This window comes from Pleurodeles waltl, chromosome 8 (genome assembly GCF_031143425.1).
Source record: "Pleurodeles waltl isolate 20211129_DDA chromosome 8, aPleWal1.hap1.20221129, whole genome shotgun sequence".
Classification (NCBI taxonomy): domain Eukaryota; kingdom Metazoa; phylum Chordata; class Amphibia; order Caudata; family Salamandridae; genus Pleurodeles; species Pleurodeles waltl.
This window is the reverse complement of record NC_090447.1, coordinates 739,622,409-739,648,165: the sequence shown is the minus strand read 5'-3', so window position 1 is coordinate 739,648,165 and position 25,757 is coordinate 739,622,409. Positions and strand designations below refer to the sequence as shown.

The 25,757-nt window shown below is 42.7% G+C and overlaps 1 protein-coding gene and 1 long non-coding RNA gene across 5 annotated transcripts in view; one reads left to right on the top strand and one right to left on the bottom strand.

The window, feature by feature from the left end:
• Positions 1–25,757, bottom strand: part of ABHD10 (abhydrolase domain containing 10, depalmitoylase) — a 188,743-nt gene that overhangs the window by 44,643 nt on the left and 118,343 nt on the right. The window contains exon 3 of the mRNA XM_069204941.1: positions 24,548–24,659. Within this exon, the coding sequence (XP_069061042.1) occupies positions 24,548–24,659 (112 nt within the window). The remainder of the gene's footprint in view (positions 1–24,547; positions 24,660–25,757) is intronic.
• The window catches only part of LOC138250259 (uncharacterized), an 83,777-nt gene that overhangs the window by 451 nt on the left and 57,569 nt on the right, over positions 1–25,757 (top strand). The gene's annotated exons all lie outside the window — the stretch shown is intronic.

Genomic DNA, 25,757 nt, shown 5'->3' with positions numbered 1-25,757 from the left:
ATACCTTCTTTTTCGATAGGTATCTGTAACAGCGTGTCTCCGTGCTTACTGCTCTGCCGACCCGTATAAACATTAATAGTTTTATGGCACTCGGGCATTACGTGTCTCTTGGCACGGGTTTGGTTTACCTAATTTGGGATATATAAACATTGGTTATATAACCATTCACGGAACATATTGGTAGGCTCTTTGGGGAATTTATGGCTTCTAGCATATCTTTTGGATTAATGGCTCTGTATCTGTTTTTACAATCACGACCTCAGACTTATCAGGGTCCCCTACTTATGGTTACTCTTCATCTGTTTGGACTTTTTCCTACTGTGGCACACTTACACTTAACAGCCCGACTACAGGTAGTTCACTAATCATTACCTATTTGTGCAATAGGTGTTTTCTGGGTACTGCCAAGTACTGGTTGCCCCTTTCCTTAATCTGCAGTAATTTTTGGCACTGCTCCTAGTTATTTTCTCCTTCCAGTTTCAGATAAGAGGAATACACTTTTAATTTGGACTGACGTAATGATTTCGTTCAATTAAATCGTCTTTTAGGTATGGTTACAAGACCACATTTTCTGTTCCTTTTGAATACACATATGACTGCATGTATGGTCTGGTTTACTCCCATCTATTTTTAATTTAGTCTATGTGTATCTTACGCACGTTTTTCTTCGGCACTAATACACAACTACTTCGGCTTATTTTGGTATATTGGAGAGCCTCTCTTTTTCCTTAAACACAAATACTTGGTGTTTCCTCATCAGTCTTATATAAGCCTTATTGATTTGCCATGTCCACTGCTCCTATATCTTGGCTGTCTGTCACATGGAGCTCTTCATTCACCTTCAGGGACCGAGACTCTTTTCCGATTTTCTATCTGGTTGTTTCTATCTTTATGCTATTCAGTTAAGAACAAAATAAAGTATGAATATATATATATATGTTTTTCTGCAGCCTTGAAAAAGTCACCAGCGTGACGAAACACGTGTTGGCTGTGTTTGGATGGATGTTCTCTCTCAGTGAATGTAACTGCGCTTTCAAATAAAGAGACTTTCTTCTAAGAACATGTGAATACCTACATGCCATCTTCTTTTTCTGTCCAATGGAACTCACGCACTGCGGATCCTATTACTTGCATCATACTGCTGTTTACACCGTGTGCTGTGGTCTGTTTTGCTCATTATTATTTGTGTATAGCTTTACACATTGTCTGTGCCTATGGCTAGTAAGGAACTTTGACCACTTGCACCATATTTTATTATTGTATAATTTCCACTACTGTGATTACTTCCCTGGAAGTGCGGCAATCTTCACCCATACTACCCCATCGGTACAGTCCTGAAGCTCTAAAATATCTTGAGCTCCAAGACCCACACACACCAAGGAGCATATGACGTCCCTTAATATAGGCAGGGTGAGGAAGGACTATATAAATCTACTGGGTTTTGGACTAAATTACCAATATCACTGATAGCTTAAGCTTTTTTGTAAAGGCAGTGGTGCTTCCTGAACACCTATATGTGTGTCATCGAGCATAATTCTGCATAAAATATTTTCAGAGCTAAATGTCATGCTATCAAAATGGGTCAACTCACACTCGAGAAACACACTGGCAACACAAACTCCCACATGCAGAGAGGGGCCTAGCTTGGTCACGGAATATTATTTGGCAGCTCAACTACAACATTTGCAGCACTGGCTGATCCCAACATTCTGCAATGAACAATCCCTTCTGGCGGGGTGTAATTGAAGAGTTCATTTGAACACATTACTCATATCACCCTGTGCGACTAGTCCAGATATCCCATTTGTGATATCACTGATATTGCACTTTTGGTTCAGAACAGTAAAGCTGGTGTTCAAACAAATTCCACACACCGCAGAAGCTGAAATATAAGGCTCTATTTCCCTTGCAAACCTGAGGAAACAGGCAGGAGAAGTAACATTTGTCAGGGATGGATGCAGTATAATAGGAAACCTAATATTCAGAAGGTGAGTTTTGACATTTGGAGAGGGTCAGGAAAGCAAGTCTGTTGAGGATAGTTTTTGCTGTAGTCCCAAATTGACTGTGGCTCCAAGGAGAACTGGGAAGGATTCCCAGGTAGACCTCCCAGAAACTAATACATTTGCAGAGCTACATACTCAACAAAAGGTGGTAGGTCAAAATCCCTTTTATAAAGGGCACTCCGCAGAGGCCGAGTAGAAGCAGACCAGACTGTAAAAGCAACATGGTTAGAGGCAACTACGTATTAAATACAGGAGAGGAATGGCAGATGATCCTCCTTCTCAACAAAACGGTGATGAGTAACACTAGATTCCACTACACACATAAATTCATACACAGAGCGCTCCTTATTCCCAAAAAGACCCTCAGAGTGATATAACCTACAAAAACGGGAACTGGTCTAGATGATCTACAGGGAGTGCAGAATTATTAGGCAAGTTGTATTTTTGAGGATTAAATTTATTATTGAACAACAACCATGTTCTCAATGAACCCAAAAAACTCATTAATATCAAAGCTGAATATTTTTGGAAGTAGTTTTTAGTTTGTTTTTAGTTTTAGCTATGTTAGGGGGATATCTGTGTGTGCAGGTGACTATTACTGTGCATAATTATTAGGCAACTTAACAAAAAACAAATATATACCCATTTAAATTATTTATTATTACCAGTGAAACCAATATAACATCTCAACATTCACAAATATACATTTCTGACATTCAAAAACAAAACAAAAACAAATCAGTGACCAATATAGCCACCTTTCTTTGCAAGGACACTCAAAAGCCTGCCATCCATGGATTCTGTCAGTGTTTTGATCTGTTCACCATCAACATTGCGTGCAGCAGCAACCACAGCCTCCCAGAAACTGTTCAGAGAGGTGTACTGTTTTCCCTCCTTGTAAATCTCACATTTGATGATGGACCACAGGTTCTCAATGGGGTTCAGATCAGGTGAACAAGGAGGCCATGTCATTAGATTTCCTTCTTTTATACCCTTTCTTGCTAGCCACACTGTGGAGTACTTGGACGCGTGTGATGGAGCATTGTCCTGCATGAAAATCATGTTTTTCTTGAAGGATGCAGACTTCTTCCTGTACCACTGCTTGAAGAAGGTGTCTTCCAGGAACTGGCAGTAGGACTGGGAGTTGAGCTTGACTCCATCCTCAACCCGAAAAGGCCCCACAAGCTCATCTTTGATGATACCAGCCCAAACCAGTACTCCACCTCCACCTTGCTGGCGTCTGAGTCGGACTGGAGCTCTCTGCCTTTTACCAATCCAGCCACGGGCCCATCCATCTGGCCCATCAAGACTCACTCTCATTTCATCAGTCCATAAAACCTTAGAAAAATCAGTCTTGAGATATTTCTTGGCCCAGTCTTGACGTTTCAGCTTGTGTGTCTTGTTCAGTGGTGGTCGTCTTTCAGCCTTTCTTACCTTGGCCATGTCTCTGAGTATTGCACACCTTGTGCTTTTGGGCACTCCAGTGATGTTGCAGCTCTGAAATATGGCCAAACTGGTGGCAAGTGGCATCGTGGCAGCTGCACGCTTGACTTTTCTCAGTTCATGGGCAGTTATTTTGCGCCTTGGTTTTTCCACACGCTTCTTGCGACCCTGTTGACTATTTTGAATGAAACGCTTGATTGTTCGATGATCACGCTTCAGAAGCTTTGCAATTTTAAGAGTGCTGCATCCCTCTGCAAGATATCTCACTATTTTTGACTTTTCTGAGCCTGTCAAGTCCTTCTTTTGACCCATTTTGCCAAAGGAAAGGAAGTTGCCTAATAATTATGCACACCTGATATAGGGTGTTGATGTCATTAGACCACACCCCTTCTCATTACAGAGATGCACATCACCTAATATGCTTAATTGGTAGTAGGCTTTCGAGCCTATACAGCTTGGAGTAAGACAACATGCATAAAGAGGATGATGTGGTCAAAATACTCATTTGCCTAATAATTCTGCACTCCCTGTATAGTTTAAAGAGATGATTTTATCCTTCTGATATAACAATGTCCAGTGGTTCGTACCTACCTGAATAAGGGAAAGGCACATGTGCACGAGGCAGAAACTGTGTATATTAAGAGTTCACCCAAGGTCTATAAACGGAAAGCTAAAATACAAATTAGATGCCTTAATCCTTCACCTGGCAAAAAGATGAATTGTCATTCATTGATTGAAAGAAACAGGCTCATCATACAACGTCCTTAAGAAAGACCAAGAACTTAGTACAAGGAAGATGTGAACTGATGACAAGGTGCAGGAAAACTCTGGTGATGTGGACAGAAATGCATGCTGTATTGTGTGGTGGAGACCAGACCAAAGAGGATTAAAAATGAGTGCCTTGTAAGAAGTGAAACAGAAGTGTTGTGGTATGTGTTCACCATAAATAATGATACAATTGTTTTGCCTAGATTTGGATTCTACTTGAATGACAAATGTATTTTTTCTTTTTGTATGTTTCTATTTTTTTTAGTTGCTTAGTGCTTAAATATCAATTAAAATGTTTTTCAGAAATAAAATACTTGCAGCAACACTGATCACGAGCTGGAGTGTCAGTGACCAAAATTTTCCAGTCCCACCCAGTGAGGATTAAACCTGGACCTTTCTGTAGCACAGAGGACGAAAACTGTCACTTGCTCTTTAGTTGAGTTGAACGAGGTAGGAGTATTTTTCTTTTGCCAATTCCCCATGGCCTGGCTATGAAGTGAAGCCCTTCCTTATCCGTCAACCATGTGAGACATCTTATGACAAACAGCTCAGTCTCACGTCGTGCACGTCTACCTTACACGTTCTGCAACAAGGGGAATGTCACCTGTCAAAAGGACCAGAGCTGGTGAATGAAAAGAAATGCGGTAAAAAAATATACCAAAAGGAAAGGTATAAAAAAACTCCACCCTGCAGAGAAAGACTGGAACAGGGCATAAACACATGCCTCTGCAGCGTAGGGTGGGCTCTACCCCCTTTATGGGACCCCAACCCTTCAAGGGGCTCCCACTCGTCCCAAAGCCAATTAATATCTGTGAGACTCGGGGGCCCCTGATCACAGTCTTGAGTGATGGGGGCGGGGAGGGGGTGTTGTAACACCACTTTGCATTACACCACTAGATTGGAAAATGTAGCGGAGGCCCTTAGACATTCAGTAAACACAACAGCCTCACCTACCAAAAAAAACAGAGTTTTCCATTTAATATTCTGGGAAAGCCATAACGCCCAGGAACTTTTCTCTGTAAGTGGAAAAAAACTGTTAATCTAACACTCTGGGGTAAGATTTTCATGGTATTTTCCAAAGTTCTTAAAATGACAATCACTTTTTCATTGTCCTTCAGTTATTTTTATTATTTTTCTTCTAAAATGACATTGCAGCAGTGATGTTTCAATCAAATGTACCTTTGTCTAATTAGGTTCATCAAATTATAAAAAAATAACGACAAACACATATCTTATGGATATGCTTTACTGTTATTACTTTCAATTTGAAATAGTTGTATGGAAATTAAAAAAAATATTCTTTGGAACCCAGCACATACCTGGAGATATTGTCTCTTCTAATTACCAGAGAATGCCACGACGCTTCAATGTATCTTGTAGGTTCAATTTTTTAAGTATTGTGTTGCAGCAGGCTTCATAGAACAAGTTACTTAACTTCAGTAACGTTCTTTCTGGTGGATATGCTATCTAACTGCAGATTCCTCATCCTGTGAATATCCACAAAGTGTCACACTGGACCAGGAAACCTCTAAAACAGTACTCTTGAGCCCCTGCAGGTGGCGGCATGCAGGGCCACATCAATGTAGTTGCATTCCAGAAGTGACAAAAGGAGCCACTTTTAGGTGCTACCTATGCATCCTTACATGAGTTTCTTTTGAAGGCTTGTCCACGTCCTCAGATGCAGAGCTCAACAGCAAATTGATATGACCAGTCTGCAGATCTCTAGATTGGGACTTTTTTTTAAATGGAAAAGTGACCATTTGGCAAAACGGGAGTTGAGAGGGTGATGAAGAATCTGCAGTTAGATAAAAGAATCCCCCAGAAAGAGTGTTACTGAAGGTAAGTAACATGTTCTTCTGATGGATACTTCTAACCTCAGATTCCTTATCTTGTGAATAAATACTAATGTAGCACCTCCCCAATAAGTGGTTCTATGGAATAGCACAGATCAAAAAGTCCTGCAGAACGCTTCAGGTGAAATGTCCAGCCCAACAGACCTGATTGTCAAGGCAATAGTGCTTCATAAACATGTGCACTGATGCCCATGTGGCAGCCTGACAGATATCCAGGACAGACAATTTGAGTAGCAATGCATTACTGGCAGTCTTGGCTCAAGTGGAATGAGCCTGTAACCCTTCAAGGGGCTGCTTCTTATATAGTGTGTAGCAGATTTTAATGCTGAGGACTATCCACCTAGATATGTTCTTTCTTTGCACTCAAAAAGATCACTAAGAGTTGGTCGTCCGCCTGATGGTTTTTGTGCAATCAAAGTAGAAACTAAGGGCTCTCTTGGGATCCAAACTTTGGGGGTGAGGGGAGAAGCAGGGAAAATCAGTTCAGAAATGTGATAACCTGACCAACATGATAGGGTGCAATTAGTTTCAGCAGGAATTTAAGTCCTCAACACCAGTTTGTCTGGAAAAAGGTGGTGTAAGGCAACTGACCCAAAAAGTGCCTGCATCTCATTAATGCGAGAACCCTATGTTATCACAAGCAAAAAGTCAGTTTTTTAATGTCAAAAGATGTTGGTGGCAACAGTGCACAAGCTCAAAGTGGTGCACATACAAAAAAGTTGTCAATCTTTAAGAAACCTCATCACAACAGGTGATTTGTACAAGGACTCTTTTAAGAAGCCTCATCACAGCAGGTGGTTTGTAGAAGGAAGGCTGATCTGGTTACAGTAAAAAGTCATAAGAGCAAACAAATAACAGGGCAAGCCCTTGCAGGCCAAATATAAAATAACAAAGTTCAAAATGTGTAATGGATCCATCTGATGCTTGCCACACTAAGCCACAAACTTCTTCCACTGCCTGGCATACACCGACTTTGTGGAAGGGTGCCTAGCTGCAAAGATAACATCCACACCCTCAGGAGAAAGATCAAATGGAATTAACTGCTGCTTTTCAATCTCCCCACCCGGAGGGGCAGGTTGTGCATGGTCGAGTGCAAGACCATGCCCTGCTGCTGCAACTGAAGATCTTCCTTAAGTGGAAGCTTGATCAGGGAACAGATGCTCATTCCCTGGAGATTTGGGTACACATTCTCCTGACTCAATCTGGAGCAACTAAATTAACTTGGGCCTGGTCGTTCATGATCTATTTTAGAACTTGATCCAGGAGCGGAAAGGCATACATGAGTCCCGAGCTCCACACTAGGTGGAATGTCTCTCTGAGAGAGTGCCTTGCTTGAAACTCCGGTGTGCAAAAGTGTTGCATTACCCCTTGTTTATGGTGGGGGAAAGATCGAGCCAGGGTTCTCCCAATTGCTGAAAGATGCCAGGTACCACCTACAGCTGTAGCTGCCATTCATGATCCACTAAGCATTGGCAGATGAGTTTGTCTGCCATGCCATTTAGAAATCTCACCAGGAAGTGCATGAGCAGAGAAATGCCCAAGCGATTCAGCCAATTCCAGAAAGGTAACGCTTCGTGGCACAGGATCCAAGACCCTATTCCACCCTGCTTGCTGCAGTACCACATGGTGGTTATGTGGACTGTGAGAATCTGCACCTGTCCCCCTCTTATGTTTAGCAGAAAGGCCTGCAACACCAAGTGGATTACTCTCAACTCCAACAGACTGAGGCGGAGTTAGGTTCTGGCTGAATACCAGAGACTTCCAATCTCCACTGCACCCAGATACTGTCCCCAACCCAGCAGCAATGCATCAGTCACTAATCTGAGCTTTGGGTGGAGTAAGTAGAGGGGTCTGCTGCCTGCAATATCTCAGCAGAGCAGCCAAAATTGCAGACCTTTTTTTAGGCTCCTCCAAAACCTAGACGGAACCTGATAGGTTTCCCTGGTACTATGCCCACTGGACCTTACGGTCCTACATGCCACCTGGCATGGTCAACCGGAAGGATGTGGGAGACAAACAGTCCCAGGGGCCTCAGAGTAATCTTCACTGAAATCCAGGAAAGAGGCTGAAACAGCACGATCATAACCCAAATGTCAGGGACTCTACACTCTGGGGAAAAGGCTTGAAATTGCACCATATCCAGGATGGAGGGAGTGTCTGTGAAGGTGTCAGAGGAGATGATAGAAGGCTCACCATCGTCTGGAGGTAGTCTAGGACTTCTTCAGGAAAACCAGCTTTCAATAGTCACTGAGGCAGGGGAAGACTGGAACACCCGACCTTTGAAGGTCAGGGACTTTTTCAGGGAAGGATGCAGAACACTGGGAAACTAGTATGCCAAAGGTGAATTTTTGACATTTGGGGAAGGTCAGGAAAGCTTTGAAGCCTGTTGAGGATAGTTTCTGCTGTGGCCCAGGCTGCAAGGAGAACTGGGATGGACTGGGAAAGATTCCCAGGTAGACCGCCCAGACACTTCATAGGACTGCTGCAACCACCGCTATCACTTTCATGAACACTAAAGAGGCACTACTGAGGCCAAAAGGAAGAACAGCAAACTGAAAATGTCCCTGGCTTATTGTCAACAGCAGATAACGCCTGTGGACCTACAGGACAGGGAAGTGGAAATAAGCATCCTGTGGGTCCACCGCTATCATCCAAACTCGAAGAACTAGGGCAGACAGAACCTGGGACAATGTGAGCATCTTGAACCTGTCATTTCGCAGAAAGGTGTTGGGAGGACAAGGTCTAAAATAGGATGGAGGTCTCTGACCTTCTTTGGCACAAAGAATTAGCAGGAGTAACGCCCAATTCCTGCTTCTGAAGTCCGAACCATCTCTATGATCCCTTTGGTCAACAGAGCCTGCAACTCCTCCTCCAAAATGGAAATGTGGCCCTCCATCAGCCGCCCTGATGCAGGTGGAAGGTGCAGCAGGGTAGAAAGGTACGGGAGGGTGTAGCCCAGATGGAAAATCTGGAGGACCCATCTGTTGGAAGAAATAGTTTGCCAACCCTAAAGGAAATGTTGGATACTCTCTAAATTTGTGGAGAGTTCCACAAAATCAAGTACTCAGGTCACTTCCCGGGACGGCGTTTGTGATTTGGAATCCTCATCGCTGAACTTTGTCATGGAATGTGGCCGGAATTTGTAACAAACTTGAGGATGTTGAGTGGGGGGAGTCAATTGACAAATGTAAATTTTACTTGTTTCAGGAAACTTGGGCCACTGCAAATGTTTACAGACAGGGGTACTGCTCATTTTGTAAGGGAGCTATACCGTCTCCAGCTGGAAGAGCAGCGGGGGGCCTCATTACATGGATAAGAATCTCCGAGATGGGAAATGTAAAGGAAATTTATGTAGACTCGCCCGATATATTGACAACATCGATCCAGTTCAATCAAGGTTTTCCTGTGTTGTGTATAAATATTTACAATAGACCAGATTCCCCCAACTATTTATCCAAAACGATCCAGATATTTAATTCCCTGGTGTCAGATTATTTTTCGACTCATTACATCATCATAGCTGGTGATTTTAATGGGTCTCTCGAGCCTAACTCAGTCTTCTCTGAGACCACTCAATACGAAGACTTAATATGGAATATCCCCCACATTCAACACAGATGAAATATCCCAAAACCACTAATAGGGCCCTCCAGATAATCGATTTTATGATAACGCATGGTCTTCACCCAGGAAATGGGCATTTTCCATCAGACAAGCCTGCGAAACCTACCTTTTTGAGAGGGTCATATAGCAGCATACTCGATCTTGTTCTTCTTGATGTCAGGATATGGCACCTTATTAATGATGTTAAGGTGGGTGATTTGCTTAACAGTGATCATGCTCCCCTTCTGGTAACTTATGACAGACAGCTCTTTATTAGGATAGATGTTTGCACCAATTATGATGTTTCTGACGTTATTGAGGTGTCTTCGAACAAGCGGGCTGTAAAATGGGAGTCTTTTAGAAATTCTCATAAATCATGGGGAAAAATGTGTGCTCTAGTAACAACCTACCAGTTTTCTGATGATTCTCTCTTACATACCGCGACTGAGGTCATGACATTGCACACAGAACTCTTCTTGGCCCTCAGAGAGCTATTCCTTAAAACCACCAGGGACAATAAAAACCTAGGAGCAAACTTCATCAGAGGTGGTTTGGTAAGGCCTGTAGAAAGGCCAAGCACACTCTTATAAAAGCAGTAAGATCAAGAGACAGAGGCAAGATATCTTGCGCAAGGCACAACTATACATCTGTACTTAAGCTTAGTAAACATCAGTGGGAAGAGTTGTCATGGCATGACTTAGTACTGTCAGCCAAGGATTCAGATCCCAAGCGTTTCTGGTCCCTGATGGCCAAAAGCGTCCGCAATGAGAATCCTAGACCCATTTGTCACATCTCTCAGGAAACCTGGTCTACTTATTTCACTGAGCTGTACAGTTTAGAGCCTCTCGCCCTCACCACAAATGATAGCAAACCCTCCCACACCTTCTTTTCTAGAGTTAGTTTGACACCTTTCACTCTGAAGGAAACTGAGAATGCCATTAGGGCTCAAAAATCAGGGAAAGTGCCTGGGTAGGATGGTATTCCTTCAGATATTTTTAAATCAGATGTGAATTATTGGGGCCCTTACATCAACAGGGTATCAAATGCTGTCCTGATGAGTAGAATTTATCCTCAGTCATGGAAGGGAGCAATTGTTGTTCCTATACATAAAAAAGGGGAGAAGGGTGTTCCGGGGAATTATAGACCGATTAGTTTACTGGATAATTTGCAAAAGATTTTCTGCTATCAGGTATTGAGTAGGCTCAAAAACTGGATTGAAGAAAATCAAGCCCTCCGTCATCTCCAGGTGGGTTTCAAGCAAAAAATAAGCACAGTTGATCAGGTCATCTGCTTCCTCACTATTAAATGGAAGTTGGTGGATTTGGACGCAGGGAAGCTTTTTGTTGTGCTTGTAGATCTCAAATCTGCAATCGACCTTGTTCCACGCTGCAAATTGTGGGAAGTTATGAGCAGAGCTGGTGTACCGGGCTCCATATTAAACTTAATCAAAGATCTCTACTCTGATAGTTATGCTAGAATTCGCTGTGGGTCAAATGGGGAGCTAACGCCTGAGATTCCAATATGTAGAGGAGTGAGACAAGGATGTGTCCTGGCCCACATCCTTTTTCTTTTGTTCATCTATGGGTGCATCTCCTATCTTCTGGATTGTGATAATGATGCACCTAGGATGGGTGGAGTAAAGACCCCTTGTTTGTTATTTGCAGACAATACTCTATTGCTATCTCAAACTGCTTCAGGGCTCTCTAATTTGCTTACAAAGTTCATGGGCTTCTATAAAGATCACAGGTTGGAAATTAACGCAGCCAAAACAAAGTATATGGTTTTTGGGGGCACAAAGTACAATATGAGGAAACGTATACTCCTGGAGGGTGTGTTGTTAGAAAGAGTCATTGTCTTTGATTACTTAGGAACCAAATTGGAGCACTCACAAAAATGGCAGGCTCATCTTTTGAAGTTGCTTATGAGTTTGAAACAAAAGTCAGGGGGTTTCTTGAGGTATGCTACTAGGTCTCAGAGGTTTGCTATTACCCCTGCCATGGAGATATAGAAGGCCCAAGCCAGAGGGGGAACCTTATATGGTGCTGAGCTATGGGGTTATTGTAACCTGGAGGATCTTGAAAGAGCTGAAAATTATTTTGTAATATCGCTCCTAAAAGTGCCCAGAAGTCCCCACTCGCTGCCGATCCGGATGGATTTAAATCTCCATTCCATTGCACATATTGCGTCCTTAAGACCGTTATTATATTGGATCCAGATCTGGTCAGCTGACAATTATAGCCCGTATAGGGTTTGGCTGAGCGATCTGCTAAGCATGAATGCTATAAAAAAGTCAGGTTGCTTAAATATGTTGAAGGATCCTTTGCCAACCTGGGTTGGGAGAGTACTGGTCAGACCCTTCCTCTTAGCCAAAAAACGCTAGCCAGATCGTGAAGGATGTGTACTGGTTGAATGTACTAGTAGACAAATTGGCTAAAATATCCTCGACCAGCATGACAAACAGTTTTTTATTGTCAAAATGTCATTATGAGTTCTAACATTATATGGATGTGATTTTATCTCCACTAGCACGAGCACTTTACATCAGATTTAGAACAGGGGTGCTCCCATTATGCACTGTTACTTGCAGTTGGCTGAAATCCGACAACCCTTCTAGCTTATGCCCAATGGGATGTGGAACCGCTGAATGCGTGGCGCATGTTCTTTTTAATTGCCCAGCATATTCCAAGCAGAGGGCACGCTGGATCGTACCGATTTGTAGATCTATGGTATTTAGGAATCGTATATTGGCCCTCAGGATCTGCGAAGCGGATCCAAATGTGTCTGTGGCTTGCAGCCTAGCAACATTTTTGGAGGCTATCTGGCATATTAGACTAAAATCTAAAACTAACTTTTTAATGATTTATACTTCATGTTTGATTAACTGTTTTTTAGCAGTTAATATATTTATGAATATTTTATAAAATTAGGGCATTCACGAATAGAGAGCTTTGATAAGCATTTGGATTATGAACCGCATCTATATTGAGTTTTATTGTATTTTATTATTCCTAATCAAAGAAAATCGTGATGGCTTTTATTCATCATTTTTATGCTTATTTAAGTGTTTGTATAGGTGTTTTTATGGTATATTTTTTACCGAAATAAAGCTGAACTGAATTGAATTGAAATGTTGGATCCTGCTTCCTACAGGATGGGTGTGTGCCAGAGAGGTTACACTAAAGTGGTTTAGAAGATGTGGTTGCTGGAGGGGCAGAGGACTGAGAGCCACACACAAACTAAAATGTTTGTTGTGCTGGCGGTGGGATCGGACAGTGACGGTATTGGAAGCTCCTACAGTAACTCCATAATAGACTAAATTGTGGGGGAAATTGTTTAGCAAGTGAAGAGAGAGCCAAGGAGCAAGCTGTGGCGTGACTATCTTTGAATCGCCATATGGCTGAATTTGCCTTCTCATAAAAGAAGCGAGAGCCATCAAATGGCATAGCCATGAAGAATGCCTGGTCATTTCCAGAAATACCCACAGACCTCATCCAAGCATGTTGCTGAAGCGCCACACTCATGCAAATTACCAGATCCAAGCAACTGGTCGTGTGCAGGCCCGATCGGATAATAAATTGAGCAGCATTGCGTTTATTCTGTATCGTTTAGGCTAAAGACACCTGCAAGTCCTCTGTGACCACTGGTAAGATCTGACCAACCATATCTCAATGCATTGGTGTAGAGGCCACAAAAGCAATTGGCAATTACAGAGCGTAGGCAAGTTTGACATAAAAAAAAAATATGCACTTGCAAAACTTTTCCATCTGTTTTGATTCATGATCTGGAGAGGCCGATAATAGTGGACGCCTGAAACACCATTGCTTACTCGTGTGGGATGCTGTGTGAGAAATTCAAGGTCTCCAGGAGTTGGTCAGTAGCGACAAGTGGCGTGCCTGCTGATTGAGAGGAAAGTATTTTCATAAGGGCCTCATTAAAGGGCAGGAGAGTTTCAGGGGCCTAGCAAGGCTGAAGGATCTCTGTGAGGACATTAGTCTTAACGTCCATTATGGAGGGTTGCAGGTCAAGGACCTTTACAGCTCATCTGATCACCACTGCAAAAGATGCACTCTCCTCTGGGGCGGGGCAGGGCAAGGGGAAGAGACCACTTCGGGATTTGGGGAGGTGTCCAAAGCACCTCATATCAATTGTCTTTATCATATTGTGGGACATATTTGCCAACATCATAAAGTGCTTTTCGTCTTTAGAATCGGACCTGAAAATTTGTGCATGGCTGTGTAGTAAGGGTCGGGTCTGTATCAGAATTAGAAGGATTTCTAATAGGCTGGGGTCCTGTGTGTTCGGAGCGAGGCCTCAGCTGAGGGCAGGACAAGTTTCCCTTTGTGTCACAGACCACAATAGGAGGCACTTCCTTTCTCTGGTGTCAATGTTGAAGGGAATAGCGAGGGAACTTGTGCGAGGACTGAAGTTGGCCTTGAAGAGGCTGCAGAACCCCAAGCGTGCTAGAGGTGCACAGACGGCACCACAGGGGAACCTGCCAATCGAACTCCAACTGGAGGCCCATGCTGATTCCTGGGTCTCAAAGATGCGCATCAAAGATACACAGCAAGGTATCCTCAAATCCGTCAACATTCGGTGACATTAACCACAGACACGGAAACTCGTGGTGCATGAGGACCAGACTGAATAGACTCATCAGGACCTCAAGAGCGAGACAGGGTAGCACGCTGATGTCCTTGCGTCTTCTTTGGAGACCAAAAGAAAGGGGCTGATTCCTGCTTGGATTTATGATGATTTTTCTTGCACATACCCAAAGACTGCAAGAAAGACCTGCTGCAGAAGCGACTTCAGGAGCAGAAATGGGTCCTCCTTTTTTATCTCGGGCGGTCAAGGCATGGAGCCTGGTGGTGTTAAGCAGTGTAGAGCTTTGCTATCCTATATGGCTGCCTTTTCAGAGAAGCTACATACATGGTAGGGAATCGGTCACAGATATCTGCTTGTGAGGCTTGATTTAAAAAAAAAAGAAAAAATTGAAAATCTTGTCAGATGAAAGGGGTAGAGCTGCAGATCTACTTCTGAGGGTATGGAAGAAAGGAACTGACATCAAAGTGCACAGATGGGGCCTATGTGGAGCTTCATTCATCACTTCCCAAGCAGAATGATGTCAACATGGTGCCGCATGACACCTAAAGACACACTGGAGTACTGCTAATACATTTTCCAGATCCAGTCCGACATCTGGGGAATATTCACAAGGTGAGGAATCTGCAGTTAGAATTATCCATCAGAAATGAGGTTACTTTCAAAGTACTAAAATACATCAAAACATACAATGTTCCCTGATTTTCCTTAAACAATTTCTAGAAAGGCCACAGAGGAGGGACTATTTTAGTTAGAGGGTCTGCTAGTGGATTAAATAGATACAGTACAGTAATATGAAGTGTGCACATGTAACTACTTCACAATCAACCACAATTCAATAAGATTAGAGTCTAGTAGATAGGGAGTGTGAAAGGGATTTTAAAAAGAGTTGGATTAACAGTGGAAAAAACATAACCTTCATTTTGTGTTTTGGCCAAAACATTGGAAGCAAGGTATGTTTCCCTCACTATAACACTGCTTGCCCTATGTGAAAATCTCAATGTCTAATGTCATTCATTTTTAAAAAAAGTTAAAACGTCTCAAGCAAAAGTAAGGTGGCGGAGAAGAAGGGTGCATATTTGTTTTCTTACAACACAGCAAATGTGACTGGGATTTAAAGGCTTCCCAGGATGAGTGAGAACAGTAGAATGATCTGAGGTGAGCCTAATCAGTTTGGTCTTTCAAAGAAATATGTTATTTTTTGTAATGGTAAACAGAGCCTGACAGAGAGGTCAAAAACGCCTCTATTTACATTCAACAGACATCGCTTATACAGGAGGCAAGCAGAATTTTGTTGGCTTCAAATAGAAAGTTGCTATGAAGCAGGAGAGTGGTGGGTCCAACCATGACTCCTGCCAAACTAAGGAGAGAAGAGTGAAAGGTGGAAATCAAAGATCATGATCCCAGTCATGCCTTGATGCGCACAAGGGGGACTGCTCTGCATTTTAATGTCTTTAGCCTAGATGGCTGGAATCTGCTGGATCTAAGTCTCATGTAGTGTATCCCTATTGCCTTTTACTGCTCTTTTCTTCCTTGTGAAATCTTTGCATCTAGTGGATCTCTGTAAGCAAAATGTCTACATTCAGATCCCACATTCAAAAGGAAATAGTTAAATAGCACACCAACCAGGCATCAAAGGCAGTGCTGATAAACAACAACACAGAAACAACCAAGAAAACAGATTAGCTAGTCCCCTGTGTGCCTAATACAAAACAACTGCCTGAGTTTAGCAATTAAATAAACAGCAATCACAAAAATGCACACTGAATGAATCACATACAAGTGTAGCACAGAGCTGGTGCAACAAGGTACTTGTGCACCAAAAGCACCTTCCACTAGGAAACAATGCATAACGCATAACAGAATATATTTGACAGAAATCGGCGGACGCATCAACACAGCTCAAATATACCCTAGAGTTGGGTATCACAGAGCTCACAACTGTTCTAACGATATTAAGACATAAACAGTCATAACTCTCTGCAAAACACAATGGTCATAACACCTTTGTCAGAAAAACTGCCCATGTTGTGTTAGAAGGTACTAGCAAATCAACTAAAGGACTCCAGGAGTCTGGATTTCAAGAAACGTTCTTGATAGTGCACAGCTGCAGCGGACCTTGCTTGGACCAAAAAGGGATTTTACATGAACAATAGTGAAACAGCCTGACGAGGTACGATGACATCTCTCAGTTCTAATACACTGATGTCGGTCTGATTTGTCCTTTCTAAACCACTTGTGTTGAACTGGCGAGTAATGACCAATGAAACAAAGCAGGGATCCATGCAATACTGTTCACTGAGACAAGAAGAGTTGTTACTGGAAGAGAGTGCCTTTCAACAGGTCTTTCCTCATATGTTGGTTCTCAATCCACTCCTGAAGGGTTCTTGTGAGGTCATATGTTGGTTCTCAATCCACTCCTGAAGGGTTCTTGTGAGGGCTTGCACAGAAAACAATAGATATAGTTGTTGCCCTCAAACCCTGGAACTGACAAAACATTTGTCCTATGTTGTACCGAAGTCAGGCTCTCCTCCTAATGATACCATATTGTTACTTCTGTGTCTAGCAATGGTCCTAGGAACTGCACATACTGCTGGCACTGCACAATCTACAGATTCAGTGTAATTTACTTGAAGCCACAGGTTTGCAGACTTTGTATTCACTCTGAAGTGTTAATGTGCCTTCTATTAGAAAACAGAAAGACACTTCAATATGATTAAAGGTTCTTTTCTTGACAGATCCATCTCAGAACAACAACCCTATGCCAAGGCTGCATCTCAATTATATGAGATCATCGTCTCCTGTGATGCAGTTAACATCTGGTGCCTCAGACATCCTGCGACACTTGAAGGCACATGCATATCTATAGTACACAATTTGTGGTTAAGAATGGACTACTGGCTGGATCCGAGAGATGATAGACATACAGGCTAAGCTCAGAGTATACGAAGAGCAACACAAGGAACCTAGACTATCTGTAGAGAGGGGAAAGCTAGGGCATATGGTGAGGGTGATAGGCTGAGTAGGACCCTTGTACATGTTCTCAGATGCCCTTCGGCCAACTCTGGCATCTTTCGAATTATACACAACATCAAGGTCATACATGAGGCTGATGCCATTCTAGCCGAATTTGTTGAATTTTAATCAGTTATATCGGTTCAAAATGACTCCCACTAAGGCAGATCTTTATTTATTCCTTGACATGAATGAACGAGCACAGCTCTGCAATGTACTTTGGCAGTTTACAGCTGAGCCTTTCTCTAATGATGAAATAATTCAGATCGTCCATAGTATATTACGTCCATAAACCGCTGGGGCCGATGGCCTGACAGTGCAGTTTTAAAAGGAGTATCCCTGGATACTAGCAACCCATCTGCTGGCCATGTATAAAGAGACTAGACAGAGAGGCACAATCCCTCCTTCTCTCCATGAAACCCTGATCTTTACAATCCTAAAACCAGACAAACCACCTTAGCGATGTGAATCTGAGTACCTGCTATTGATGATTAACATGGATAATAACATTTTGGCTAAAGTACATTGAAACATAATCCTTCCTTTACCTCTCAATGTTATTTGTCCTGGCCATTCAGTTTAGATAACTGGATGATCTACATTCCACAACGTTCGCACTATTTTTGCCTTGTTCCACCAACTAGATCCAAAGATAAGTGCTGTAGCGGCATTCCTGCACGCCACAATAGCAGCGAATTCTGGAATAGCAGCACCTGTTCCTAATATTGGAGCACTGGTTCAGTGGTAACTTCACTAGATTGATTAGGCTTTACATCCTTATCTCTCAGTACAAATTCAGTAAAATGGGCTGAAATCCAATCCTATACAAATATCTAGGGGAACTAGGCAGGTATACCCACTCTCCCTCATGTTATTTGCAATTGCTTTGGAAATTACTTCTGCAAGGTTTACACAGCACCAGTCAGAGTCCTTCTCTTTTCTGCCAGATGGCTTATTGTGTCACTTTGTGCTGATGATGTTACATTCTTAGCCAGAGAATCTATCACCAACATTGCATCATAAATAGGTGAATTCATGGGCCCTTTGAAATGGTGCAAATTGTCTGTTAAATATCTTGGGACCTACATTAGTAGGGATATTGATACTACTATATGGGAAAACTACAGCACGGCTGTCTCTCGACTGGAAGACCAGGTCGCCGGCTGAATCAGGTTACCTTTATCCTTGAGAGGGAGACTGGACATAGCTTCTCCTGTGGTGTTTAAGCCTCTCTAATGCAAAGGGAGATATTAACTTTTCCGTCCAACCAGGGCAATGTTTCAGCTCCAGATTTGGAACTACGTTACTAATGAATGTAGGCTCACATCGTAAACTAATGGTTTGATCCCACACCTTTCCAGACACACACTTTAATCGTGGTGGACATCTCTGACCCCATTCCACCACACACAATCCTAGACCTATGACTGAGATGAAATACATCAGAGTGCATTGTTTGAGCAAGGGACAGGCTTCAATGTAGGGGTCAACCCAATCAGACGTGCTCCTTGAATACAAATTGTCAATATTCCTAGCTTATCTCTTACAAGTGAGCTGAAAGTACTTTAAACATCTCCAACTATGCACTCTTGGGGAGGGGGGGGGGGGAAGAGAGGAGAGAGGAGAGAGAGGAGAGAGGAGAGAGTTTTTTTCTTTTTTGATGCAGAGCCCAAAATGCTGGATTTCTGCACTTGGAGTGCTTGTACACAACATTCCCCAGAGTCTGGGATGAGATACTGAGGGTACTGGCTGAAAAGGATGTAGTTATTGTCCCTACTAACCCTCATCTGGCCCTTCTCGCCTATGGTAAAGGACATTCCACCTTCCGTCGGGAAATATACTGCCATAACATTCCTGTTGGTAAAACGAAGAGTGCCAACACAATTAGGACATGATCCTCCTCCAGATTCAAAGACTGACTGAAAGATCTAACATACTGTAATAAACAACTGCATGCCTATTGGGAACCAATCTATGAATATCTGGGGACCTCTCAGAACATATCCTTTGTCATGTTTGACGGCAGAATCTGGTAACGCCACTCGTGGCAGGGCTGCCTAGAAAAAACTGAGGGCCCCGAGGATCTGTGTCACTGGCTGGCCTGGTCGAAGCTACGGTTACACTACAATGAACATATAAGTGTTATTTTGTACTGAGGATACTGATTTTGATGTGGACGTGGGGGAGGCTGTTAGCTTATATACGTATTATGCTAGTATACTTGATACTATAGCTTGTGGCTCTCTGTATGAGAATGGGTTTTGTTCTTCCTCTATTACGCATACGATCTTCAATTAAAATAAATCAAAAAAATTGTGAATTATCATTTTAAGTTTCCGTAGCAACAATGCCTCCACTACCATGTCTGGAGAAGTTGCTTGGATCAATCTCCAATCCAGGAGCTATCAATTACATCCTGTTTCTCCATTCTGAAAACGAAGATAACCCTATGATTGAAGGGATGCCACCATTCTTCATTACCGCACTTGTTTGCTTTCTGGAAATCTAACATAGGCGTGAACTGGATTCTGATCTTTTTTCCCTAAAAAGAAAATAGTGGAAGTGAGAAGAGGACCAAAGGTTGTGCTTGTATGTAAAAGCTGGTCCACGTCAAAAGCATACAAAACTATAATTTCACTCTTTTGCAAAATAAAAATAACTACCCTTTTTATTTTACTGAGTGAAGATGGTACTACATCCCACAAGCATATAGCTTTATATAAAGAGTGTTGATTCTGTAGACGTCACCTCTGTATGAAGCCGATTTAATCTGTAAAAAAAATATGTATACTGTAGTAAAGATTACAAAACTAAACCTTTATTGGCGAGGCAGCAAAAAACCCGCACTAGCAGGAAAAATATAATCGCTTGCTCCTTAAGAAGTGGGTTGTGAAGCTGGTTAATCAATGAGAGTTCAAGGAATAATATCTTTAAAATTGAAAGGCTATAAAAGACGCACTAAAACTTAAAAACATAGCAAAGAAAAATTAAGAACTGAACCTAAGCAATAGAGAGCGCCAGCGTATAGTACCTTCAGCTAGAGAGATGGCTAAGTAAATGCATAATCTCTGCTAATCTGCAGGTCACAAGTTTGATCTCGGCAAGACTAGTTCAGTTACCAACTTCAGATCAATAGAAGGCTCACGTACCAATTATTTTAAAAGTTTTACTTCATTTCTAAGCTAGAATACCTCATTTTAAAACTTGTAAACCTAACCCTATCTTTTTTCAAAGTCTACGAGAAGAACCGAGTCCAGTGTAAACACATAGAAAAACAGCAGCAAGTATACACTACCTGTTTATGAGGACGAGAGCAGAATCAAAGTGGGTATGTGTTAGACTTTTCATCCTTGGCGTGGTCTCCCTTAACTTTTTGCCTCTGTTCCCCAGGTTGTTGATGCGTGCTGGACTCTGATTTTGCTATTTGTTTTACTCTGGGCACTTTACCACTGCTAACCAGTGCTAAAGTGCAAGTGCTCCTTCACAAAATGTGTATGTGATTGGTGTATCCATGATTGGCATATTTGATTGACTAGTAAGTTCCTAGTAAAGTGCACTAGAGGTGCCAGGGCATGTAAATCAAATGCTACTAGTGGGCCTGCAGCACTGGTTGTGCCACCCACATAAGTAGCTCTGTAATCATGACTCAGACCTGCCATTGCAGTGTCTGTGTGTGCAGTTTTACCTGTAAATTCGACTTGGCAAGTGTACACACTTGCCAGGCCTAAACCTTCCCTTTTCTTACATGTCAGACACCCCTAAGGTAGGCCCTAGGTAGCCCCAAGGGCAGGGTGCAGTGTATGGTTAAGGTAGGACATATAGTAATGTGTTTTATATGTCCTGCCAGTGAAATATTGCTAAATTCGTTTTTCACTGTTGCAAGGCCTGTCCCTCTAATAGGTTAACATGGGGGCTACCTTTAAATCTGATTAAAGTGTAGATTCCCTTTGGGAGCGGATGGACATGTGGAGTTTTGAGTCTCTGAGCTCACAATTTAAAAATACATCTTTTAGTAAAGTTGATTTTAAGATTGTGCGCTTGAAAATGCCACTTTTAGGAAGTGAGCATTTTCTTGCTTATACCATTTCTGTGACTCTGCCTGTTTGTGGATTCCCTGTCTGGGTCAGTTTGACAGTTGGGCTGGTTGCACCTCACACTAGACAGTGACAAAAAGGGAGCTGGGGTGTAGCCTGCATATCCCGATGAGCATCTGTGCTAGGAGGGAGGGGAGGAGTGGTCACTCGCACCTGGAAGGGCTGTGCCTGCCCTCACACAATGCAGTCTCCAACCCCCTGGTGAGTGTCTGGGGCCTGGCCTGGGCAAGGCAGGATTTCACATTCCAAAGAGACTTTACTTTGAAGTAGGCCTACTTCAAAGGAGAAACTGGGTATAAGAAGGGCACCCAAAACCACAGACTTTAGAAACACTTCTGAAACCAAGAGGAACCTCTGCCTGGAGAAGAGCTGAATAGCTGAGGTAGAAGTGCTGCCCCGCCTGTGACTGTGCTTTGTGGAGCTTTCCTGCAGTTGCTGCTTCTGCCAGAGTAAGAGGGCAAAGACTGGACTTTGTGTGCCTTCCATCTTGTGAAGAAATCTCCAAGGGCTTGATTTAGAGCTTGCCTCCTGTTGTTTGAAGTCTCAGGGACAGCAAAGACTTCTCTCTGCCAGCACCTGGAGCCTCTGGAGAGACTCCTGCTCTGACAAGTGGTGCCCTATCCAGTCCCTGGGCCCTTGAAAGGAAAGCTGGTGGAAATCCAAGGAAATCGACTTCGGAATACTTCGGACCGACGCCGCTGCTGAATCCGGGGACGCCGCCTGCACCCGACGCCGTGACCTCCACTGGAACGCGACGCTCTTCGCAGGCCCAACGCCGTTGCAGCCCCGCTGAAGTCCACGACTCCGTGGAAGTCGCCACACCACATCGTGACTGACGCTGGTCGAAGTGCGCGGATTCAACGTTTCGCACAGATGCCGCGATCCCCGACTTCGCGCATCGGCTTGTTTTCACTCTTCACAAAAGGTACTGTACTTGGGGGTCTACGCGACTCCGTGTCCGGCACCGCTGGTGTCGGCTTGTTGGGAACGACTCCGTCACAATGCCGTGTTAACAGTTCATCGAAGCATTTTTGTTTCTAAGTGCTATTTTTGAGTTTAATCTTTAAAAATTCATAACTTAACTTGTGCATGTTGGATTTTTGTCGTTTTGGTCTTGTTTTGTTTAGATAAATATTTCCTATATTTCTAAACTGGTGTTGTGTCATTTTGTAGTGTTTTCATTAAGTTACTGTGTGTGTTGGTACAAATACTTTACACCTAGCACTCTGGAGTTAAGCCTACTGCTCTGCCAAGCTACCAAGGGGGTAAGCAGGGGTTAGCTGAGGGAGATTCTCTTTTACCCGGACTAGAGTGAGGGTCCTTGCTTGAACAGGGGGTAACCTGACTGTCAACCAAAGACCCCATTTCTAACAGTATGTATAAAGAGAAAATATGCGTTGACGTGAATTAAGAGACGCGAGAGGAAGTTTCAAAAGTTGGAGAGGGTCACATTGCACGTGAAAAATCGCCGGGAGGTGGTGGAAAAAGTGGTCCTCTTTGGTCAGATCCTATTTAAGTTATGGTGGGTTTGAATAATGCTGTTAAAATGAATGGCGGTGATGAAACGTAGGGAGGATATCCTTATGGAAGGGCCTATCGGTGAAGGAGCAAGTAGGTTAAGCAAATCCAGTGGTGATGTGCATTTCTATGATGAGGGGAATACGATTCTGGTTGCTGCTCCAAGGGTGAACGTCAGAGTGGTAAGAAGTGACATGTTTCCAGATGAATGTGAAGGTGAGTTGAATACTGGGGGTGTTAGTATTGTGGTTTTGAAGGCAGGTGCTGAGAGTATTAAAAGGGATAGGAAAGTGATTAATATGCCTTGGAATTTTGAGAATTATGGCCTGATTTATACGTTGGCACTATGTATACTCTATTGCAACGGCAGCAGAGTATACATACTGCCAACATAATGGACTACTCGCCAAATTTTTATGTGGGTGGATTTGCGGCTTGGCTATGGCAGTGATGACTCCGCCACCGCCATAGCCATAGCCAAACCTATCCGACAGCTTGATCAAGTTAGGGTGCCGAAGAAATGGCTCTATGTCAGACCACTGAATCAGGATGGATGGACATATAGCCATTTTTTTCTCACTGTTCATCATGGCCAGGCAAACCCTGGTGGTGAGGGACAGTTACATGAAAATAATGGTTCCCTCTCCATGGAAGATGACTCCCATGATGGGAAGAGCATTAGCAACCTCTCCCGCCCCCAACGGATCCCCCTCTTGATTCGGGATTTTCTTTTTTTAAATAAACAATGAAAACTGTTTGGTGCAGGTCTGCTTCAAATTGACACAGACTTGTACTAAACAGTGATATGCATTGCCAGGAACTACTGTGATTTAAGCATTATAAACAATGGCCTACAGTAACTTGGAAATCAGTTTACACACTCACAAAGTGCTACTTTATCTACCTGGAGTCCAATACAGACACAACAGTTGGCAAGGTCAATCTCAGTATCTTGTCTGCATATTTTAATTCTCACTGCTTCTGCAGGGTGGCCCACTACTGTAAAGTTGATCAACCTCCGACAAGATACAAAGATGGAGAAAAAATATTTTTTCAGGTAAACCTGCTTTTCCACTCCCACAGCTCCCTTCCAAACCAAGATAATATCCGAAAAGTTCTTGATCAGATTCTTAGTTTGAACTTTCTTGGGATAGTGGTGCTCCCTAACTGGAAGAAGCAGAGTCAACATTCCCCAATGTAAAGGGTGATGTTCACTTGTGATATTTCCTGTTTAACTTTTCTATTACGAAGGGGAATAAGCATGACATTTCAGCAAAGTATTTTAGTGTTACATTTTAATTCGACTTGGCAGCATTAAAAACAGACAGAACACCTCGCTCGCATTTGTTTCATTTACAAGATCATTCACAAAAAATACAAATATATCTGTGAAAAATAAGTTTCATGGCTCCACATATATTCCCAACTATTTTAAAATATCAATAACCCGGTGATGAAACAGCTTCAGAATTTAAGTGTTTTTAAAGGGGTTTGGAAGCATGCTAGTGACCCCTACTAGATCTGTAGCTTCAGGGCCAATTTCTTTAATTTGTTCATTTGTAAAATATAAACAGTAACTATAAATCAACACCTGTTTTTTTTTTATATATGTGCATTTAGTGCCTCAGATGAAAACTATTTTATTAGTAACCTGTGGTCCTTCTGAGAGTTCATCCAAAACAGACAGAACATCCTTCTTCCACCTTCCGACTGTACACTCTTTGATGTCACCTTCTGAACTTCCACACCCAGTGTAATCAAATCTGTGAAATACATATTTAGATGTAGTTACAACTTGTATAAAAATCACTCTGGTTTTAAATATCTGTCAGAAAATGGTTGATTAGCTTATCAGCAATGCTGTCTGACATACTTCTCTTAGATTACAATGTAGAGCAAACAGGTTTAAAAACACAAAGCTTGCAAACTAAACAAATTCATGTGAACTTCACCGCTCTGACTGATCCACAAATGAGTGCGGGATAAAACCACCCTGTTTAAAATTCCCTTGCAACTGCTCCAGATGGTGCAATGCTTAGCAATCAATGCAAGAAGATCTAGCCCAAAAGCAGGATAACATAAAACGTCCAAAGGAGACAATCATGGTTAGTATATCTTTCAGTCCATTGGTACGCATGACGGTGGGGTACTAAATAGTTGCTGATTCTGTTTTGGACGTTTAAACATAGACAATCCTGCTGTGGCACCACGCCTGAAACATGGTATTCCAAGTGCTTCTAAGATTCCAACGCTTCACCTCTACCTACTACATCCGTATCCAGGGATGACCTCAGTCCTGCCCAAGTCTCCCAACCTCACTAATACAATGCAAGTCCAGAGACTGGATAGCACACAAAAAACAGAATGAAGGTTTAAGGAGAAGTAAGCGGTAAAGATCAGTTGGGGTCAAATGGCTGTTGCAAAGACGTTGTCTTTTTACCTTGCTGCTGTTAGGAAAATGACAGCAAAACTGTGAGGTATAGACATACAAGGGCAGCCTGTTTTGGTGCCTGGCATGGGAGAAACCAGGTCTAGGAAGCTGGGACTGACCAGAGAGACCCAGTGTGGAGAGCATCTGGTCTAAAGGAGTGAGGGAATTGCAGGTCTTCATGCACAAAAGGCTTGGAAATGGCTTGCGGGTGCAGAAGCGAGGGAGGTATATTTTCTTGGAAAAATGTGTGCTTATCCAGGTAAAGTGAAAGCAGAAGGCATTTGTATGGGTATGTGAGTAAGGACACTTTTAATAGAAGATAGACTATGTGTATGCATTAAACCAATATGACTTCATGCTGCAATGACTTAAGGCCTGATTAAGATTCAGGTGGTGGGATTACTCTGTCACAAACGTGACAGAAAACCCA